Source organism: Leptonychotes weddellii, chromosome 15 (genome assembly GCF_054177405.1).
Source record: "Leptonychotes weddellii isolate Sample4059 chromosome 15, ASM5417740v2, whole genome shotgun sequence".
In the NCBI taxonomy this organism is placed as follows: Eukaryota; Metazoa; Chordata; class Mammalia; order Carnivora; family Phocidae; genus Leptonychotes; species Leptonychotes weddellii.
This window is the reverse complement of record NC_138383.1, coordinates 14,149,191-14,156,743: the sequence shown is the minus strand read 5'-3', so window position 1 is coordinate 14,156,743 and position 7,553 is coordinate 14,149,191. Positions and strand designations below refer to the sequence as shown.

Genomic DNA, 7,553 nt, shown 5'->3' with positions numbered 1-7,553 from the left:
TACCTCAAATTTTTCTTCAAAGTGAAGCAAATACCACCCATCTTAAGGGGGTTTTGATGAGGACTAAATGAGATTCTATATGTAGAATATTTTACATATTTTGTTTACATTTGTATACACAGAAAATCTTATACATAAGAAAATAGTTATTCATTCTCTTTTAAGAAAATAAAAATTGAAGGGTTATAAGATTTACTGTTTAAATGTTATGGCATATTTTAAAATGAAGTATATTTCATATATATCATTGCATATAACATAATTTTTTAAGTCTTTCAAATATTAGTGAAGTAAATCAGACAGAATTTCTACTTCTCAGATAGTCTTTTAAAGTAAATAAGGGGCAAAAGAAACTAAGAATAACCCTCAAGATGAATATATTTCTTAAATGCTTGAAATATTCTTTTTAGGATTCATCACCTTATTTATCTTCACTGATTAAAAGGGTAAGTTATTTGTTGGTGTTCACCTATTTTTTTATGTTTTACACTGTATTAGTGACCTTAACTAAGCTCACTTACTCTAATAGTTTATAAATTCTTTTAGGTTTTCTAAGTATATAATCATATTGTCTGTGAAAGTAGCATTTTTATTTCTTCTTTTCCATTTTTTATATTTCATCTTCTTACCTTTTTGTAAAGGCTTAGACTTCCAGGATCATATTGAGTGCAAGTGGTGCTAAGAAGTGGTCACATCATTCATCTCAGGTGGAATATTTTTATTCATTCACCATTAAGTATGATGTTTACTATAGGTTTTAAAAAAGATACACTTTTATAATATTAAGGAACTTCTAGTTTTGTGCAAGTTTTCTTAGATCATGAATGAGTGTTGAATTTCATCAATTACTTTTGCTTCATCTATTGATATGATTTATTTCTCTTGTTAATGTGGTAAGTTATATTGATTTTCATATGTTCGATCATTTTTGTATTTCTGGATTAAGCCCACACTTGGTCCTGATCATTGAATTGGTAGATTTGATTTTGCCAATATTTTGTTTAGGGTTTTTCCATCTATGTCAAAAGAGAGGTCTGTGATTTCTTTCTTGTAACTTATTTCTTATAATAACCATATTGACTTTTGTTATCAAGCTTATGCTGTCTTTGGAAAACAAGTTTGGAAGTGTTCCCTATTTTTACTGTCTGGGACAATTTGTGTAAGATTGGTATTATTTCTTCTTAAATGCTGGTAGAATGCGTTGTTGAAATGATCTGAACCTTGAGTTTCCTTTGTGAGAGTGTGTTTTTAGCTTACATAAAAAATTTCAAATATATAGAAAATTTAACATAATTTTACAGTTAACACATGTATACCCACTACTTAGAATCTACTGTTAACATTTTGCTGTAATTGCTTTATTACTATCTGCCTTACTATCACCCCTCTATCCATCCATGATTTCATCTTATTTTTTGATGCATTTCAAAGGAATTGGAGACATCGTAGGCTTTCTTCTAAATATTTAAGCATGAATGTAATTAAGTAGAGTTCAATGTTTATTCTTTTCTTTTGAGGTAAAATATATATGGAGTATGATTCATAAATCTGATGTGAACATTTGCTGAATTTTGACAAATGCATACATCTGTGTATTCCAAACTTCTTCCAGATACAGAATTTACCATCATCTTGGAAAGTTTCCTTGTGCCTTTTCTCAGTTAATCGTCACATTTACCCCCAAGAGACAGCCATTATTCTGATTTTTTTTTCTACCATGGATTACTGCATACACTTTTATGTAAAGTTCTTTTTATTCAGCATATTATATTTTGAGATTATCTGTTGTTGAATATACGAATAGTTCATACCTTTTTATTGCTGAGTAGTATCCAACTATATGAAAATCCCACAGTTTATCCATTTTCCTATTGATGGACACGTGGGCTACTTTTGGGCTCTTAGAAATAAAGCTGCTATGAAAATTGTTACATTAATCTTTTTATGCACATATGTTTTAATTCCTCCTGGGTAAATATGTAATGTGTGGAGTCCTATGTTAGGAATATGCTTAGTTTTATAATAAACTGCTAGACTTCTGCCTAAAGCAATTGTACTATTATACTCCTGAAACAGTATATTAAGAGTTTCATTTGCTCTTCATCCTCGTCAATATTTGATATTATCAGTCTTTCAAAAGTTTGCTTTTATGTATAGTGGTAGCTCATTGTAATTTCTATTTTCCCAGTGACAAATTGGGAAAATATTAATCTCTTTCAATATGTGTGTTGGCCATTCATAAACTTTTTAAAAGTGTCCAAATCTTTCACCCATTAAAAAATGTGATTGTCCTTTGTTGGGTTGTAGGTGTTCTTAATATATCTTGGATATCAGTTCTATGTTAGATACATGTTTTGTGAATAATTTCTCCCAGTTTGTGACTTGCCTATTCATTTTGGTGATGTTATTTTTTTATGAGCAGATGTCTTTAAAAATATTAATAAAGCCCAAATATATCCATTTTTTCTTTTATGGTTATTGCTTTCTGTGTTCTAAGAATCCTTTGCCTATCTCTAAATAATAGCTTTATGATTTTAGCATTCATATGTTGTTTGACTCTTGATTTATTTTGAATTAATTTTCACATACAGGGTGAAGCACAGATTAAGGATAATTTTTTAAAAAGTGAATATCTATTTGTTCCACCACCACTTGTTGAAAAGACTTCTCTTTACTCATTTATGGTTTGGTCCAAAAAAATGACCGTATAAGTGTAGATCTTTTTCTGGACTACCTATTCAGTGTCATTGATCTGCCTGATGATACTTACGAGAGAACCATACTGTCATGATTTCTGGAGATATAGAGTAAGTCTTGAGTTCAGGTCATATAAATGCTCCAGCTTTTTTGTTAGTTTCCAAGATTGCTTTGGATGTTCTAAGCTCTTTGTATTACCATATGCATTTTAGAATGAGCTGCTCAATTTCTACAAAAAAAATGCGTGCTAGAATTTGAGGTTTTGTTGTCTCTTAAGGACATTATAGGGAGAATCAACATTTTGACAATATTGAACTTTCCACTCTATGAACATGGTTTATCTCTACTTGTTTAAGTTTTAATTTTTTAGAGTAACTTTTGTAGTTTTCAGTGTCTTTTATTAAGGATTTTGGGTCTATGTTCATGAGGTATGTGGTCTATAATTTTCTTTTCTTGTAATTTCTGTTAGGTTTTGGGATTAAGATCATACTGCCTTCATAAAATATGTTTGGAAGTATTCCTTCTATTAAGGAAACTGTGTAAAATTGGTATTGTTTGTACCTTTAAACAGTAAACTTCACCAGTGAAATAATCTGGCCCTATAGTTTTCTTTCTGGGAGGAGTTTTGATAAGTTCAGTTTCTTTAATAGAGATAGGGCTGCTTCAGATTTTCTGCTCAATTTTTGGTCAGTTTTGATAAGTTGTATTTTTCAAAGAATTTGTTTTATGTAAAACATTAAATTTGGTGTAAAGTTGTTATAGTATCTACTTACTTAAAACAGCCTTTAGTATCTGAAATGGTGTCCCCTATTCCTTTCTGATGTTGGCAGTTTCTCTGTGTCTCTCTCTCTCTCTTTTTTTTTTTTTGATTAGCTTTGCTAGGGATTTATTAATTATACTACTTTTCAGAAATCCAATGTTTTGCTTCATTGATTTTATCTGTTTGGGATTTGTTTTCTATTTCATTCATTTCTACTCTTTACTCTTTCTTTCCTTTTGCTTTCTTTGATTTGCTGTTTTTGAACTTTTTGAAATAGAAGCTTAGATACTGATTTCATCCTTCTCTTCTAATACATGCATTCTTCTCTACATTTATTTACAAGCATTGTTTTAGTTTCATTCTCTATGTTTCCATAATTTATATTTTCATTATAATTTATTGTAAATATTTTAAAATTTCCATTGTGATTTATATACTTTTATTTTTTGACTCATAGGTTATTTAGAAGTATGTCACTTAATTTTCAAGCAGTAGGGGAGTTTCTCAATTTTTAAAAATTATTCACTTCTAGCTTAATTGCCTTGTAGTTAGAGAATATACTCTCAAAGACTTAAGTCCTTTGAAATGTATTCAGACTTGCTTTATGACTCAGCCTGTGGTTCATTTTGGTATGTATTTTGTGTATAATTTGTATATTCTGTTTTTATTTGGAAGAATACACTGTGTATATTAAGTCTAGTTGGTTAATTATGCAGTTCAAATTTGTATCTTAGTAAAAACTTTTTTTCATCTGCTTGATCTTGTAGCTATTGACAAAGGTGTGTTAGTCTTTCATGTGATTATGGATTTGTCCATATCCTCTATTAGTTTTGTATATTTTTGCTTTATATATTTTTAAGCTTTTAATTGGGTCCATTCATACTTAGAAGTATAATAATACCTTTTTGTTGGTTTGACTTTTTAATTATTAAGAAATGTCTCTATCTTTTGTTGTGTTTATTGCCGTAAGTTGACTTTGTCTGATATTGGCATAGATATGACAGCTTCCTTTTAATTGTTTTTTGGATGATATGCTTTTTCTCATCATCTTATATTTAATCTTTCTGTGACCATAAGTAGTCTTATAGTAGAGTGAATATTTAACACAATAACTATAATTTGAGTTTAAAGCTACCATCTTACTATTTGTTTTTATTTTATTAATGTGCACTATGCTTTTTCTCTTACATTTTACCTTCTTTGGTTCAGTGAAATATTTTAATTATTCTTTTTCTCACTTCAGTTAACCTTTAATGGCTATCCTAGAAATCACTACATTGATTTTGAGTTATTGCAGTCAGATGCAGATTATTACTTCTGTCACTTCCTGCATAATGCAGATATCTTAAAAACTTTAACTCCATTTATCCCAGTTCTGAATCTTTTTGTTCTTGTTTTCACACATTTTAAATCTACATGTATTTTAAACTTAACAAGCTAGTAATTATTTTTATGGTCACTGTTCATCCATGTTTGCCAACATTTACCTATTTTATGGCTTTTCCTTTTTGCATTTCCATGCTTTTTTTCTAGTATCATTTTCCTTCTGTTGGAAGAACTCCCTTTTAGTATTTCTTTTACTGATAAATTCTTGTTTGTTTTTCTGAAATCACCTTTATTTCATTTTTATTTCAAACATTTTAAAATTGTGAATAGATTTCTTCATTGGCGCCTGTTTTTCAGAATTTTTAGGAAGTCATTCCATTGTCTTCTGCCATTCTTAATTTCTGTTGAAAGTTATTTCTGTCTGTTGATTGTTGCTTATTTAGATTTTTTATTTTTTCCCTCTAGCTCTTTAAAGATGTGACTTTATGTTAGGAAATTCTTGTTGCTATTATTTCAAATATTGGTTCTTTCTTATTTTCTCCTTTCTTCTGGAATTTCAGTGATATGTATGGTAGAACCTTTCAGTGGATTCCATAGACCTCTTACTCTCTCTTACATTTTTTTCAACCTTTATTTCTCAGTGCTTTGGTTTGGATATTTTTTGTTAACCTCCGTTTTAGTCCATGTTTATTCTGTTCAATCTGCTGGAGGCACCAAGTACTGACAACACTTTCCAGAAATTTTGCTAGGAAGAGTAAGGATATAGGAGCAGTAATTGGACCATGTGGGAATAAAGAGAGGGACTTGCTTATTTATTTTGGTTAGGACATACTACCATGTTTATGTTATGATTGGAATGATTCAGTAGAGAGAAAAAAATTAAAGCTGTGTGAGAAAGAAAAGGAAGATGGTTTGAGGAGGTGAGAGTGGACATAATCCAAAGCACAACTGGAAAAATTTTCCTTTGATAGAAGTGGGACATAAAGAGGATAGGCACTCATTCATGTATATCAGTGGTCTTTGAGGTGGAATTCTGGCTTAGTCAATGGAAAATATGCACCTTCTGAAAGTTTCTAGACTCTTAAACTTTGGGGGTGTGTGTGTTGGGCCTATGGGAAAGTTGTTCATGAAAAGGAGAGTCAGTGAAAGGGTAGGCTGTATTTATAGCTACCCAATTCTTTATTCTATGGTGACTTTATTCTGTGGTTACTTTATTCTATGGTGACTACATTCTTTGTACCCTTAGTGATATCTACCTTTATCTCTTAGGGTACTCAAAGTATTATAGTATTCAAGTTAAATTAATTAGATGTTTTTGTCATATTGTTAAAATTTCTGTACTATATATTTAAACATAGTTAATTCCAGATAGTGCATTTAAAATTAATTATTAATAGTATTTTGAGTAGAAAATCAAGTTTTCTAACATATTTTCCCATATTTTCTTTTACAGTTTTTTTGAGTACTAGAACAGCACAAACATGTTTCGGAATAGTCTCAAGATGCTTCTTACCGGAGGGAAATCGAGTCGTAAAAACAGATCAAGTGGTGAGTGACATGTTACATTTATTTTGTGTGATATTTTAGAAAGGGAAGTTCTATTAGGGATCTGAATTGATGCTAGAGCATTATATATTTATTTATTAAATGGTTTATTTAATTTAGAAAAAAAGAAAGTTTACATTCCTCTAGGCTGTCATACTCTTAATTAAGAGGTAGGAACCCTTGAATACTTATCAAGAACAGTCAGATAAAGGAAAGTTTGTGGAGGAAACATATTTATTTAAAATACATGAGAGAGTAATGCCTCTGTCAACTACTTATTAAAAACTTTCTAGACCTAAATTTACTTTTTGAATTAACATGTGAAATTATTTCAGTCCTAGGCACTCTTTGGGGAATGAGACTGTAAAAATAGAAACTATCCTCAGAGGGTTGTACAGGAAGTAAAATACAAATTTTAGATTTCTACAGTCATTAAAATAAAGTTTATAAAGGTTGGTTTAAGAAAAAGGAGATAATTCTTAGGAAACAAACTGTATATATACTCTTTTGGAGAAATGTTGATGAGAGATGTACTAAATATTTGTTTTCTGCTAATGGGTTATAGATATTTATTCTTTTAATCTTTTCAGTTTCCCAGTTTTTCTGCATTTTACAAGTTATTTTATTTTTTTGTTAGTTTTTGAGATTTGCCTTATAGTTCAGCATATGATCAATTTTGGTGAATGTTTTGGATTCACCTGAAAATAATGTGGATTCTGAAATTATTGGGCGCAGTGTAGTTAATGGTGGTACTCAATTTTAGATCCTTTTTTATTTTAAAGAAATTATTTACTGAGAAAGATATGATTAAATCTCACACTATGATTATTGAATTGTCTGTTTCTCCTTCTTGTTCCTGACAGTTTTTGCTTTATATATTTAGAAGCTATTTTATTAGATACATTGAAATTTAGAATTGCTTTATCTTCCTGGTGAATTTGACTTTCACCATAATGAAATGTCCTCTTTATTTCTAATAATGTCTTTTGTTTGAAAGCTGACTTTGTCTAATATTACTATAGCTATCCTAACTTTCTCTTGATTAGTGTTTGCATAGTATGATTTGTTCTATTCTTTTACTTTCAGCATTTCTATATGGTTATACTGTTAATGGGATATATTGAGCTTTCTTCTTTTATTCATTCAGACAGGTTTTTTCTCTTAAGGGAGATGTTGGTTAATCCACATTAATTCAACTAATAATATATTTGGATTTAAATATAAC

The 7,553-nt window shown here is 29.7% G+C and overlaps 1 protein-coding gene across 1 annotated transcript in view; it reads left to right on the top strand.

The window, feature by feature from the left end:
* The first annotated feature begins 687 nt into the window (after positions 1-687).
* Positions 688-7,553, top strand: part of TANC2 (tetratricopeptide repeat, ankyrin repeat and coiled-coil containing 2) — a 318,672-nt gene continuing 311,806 nt past the window's right edge. Inside the window, exons 1-2 of the mRNA XM_081805955.1 lie at positions 688-707; positions 6,237-6,331. Coding sequence (XP_081662081.1) covers positions 6,265-6,331 — 67 coding nt within the window. The 5' untranslated portion in view covers positions 688-707; positions 6,237-6,264. The remainder of the gene's footprint in view (positions 708-6,236; positions 6,332-7,553) is intronic.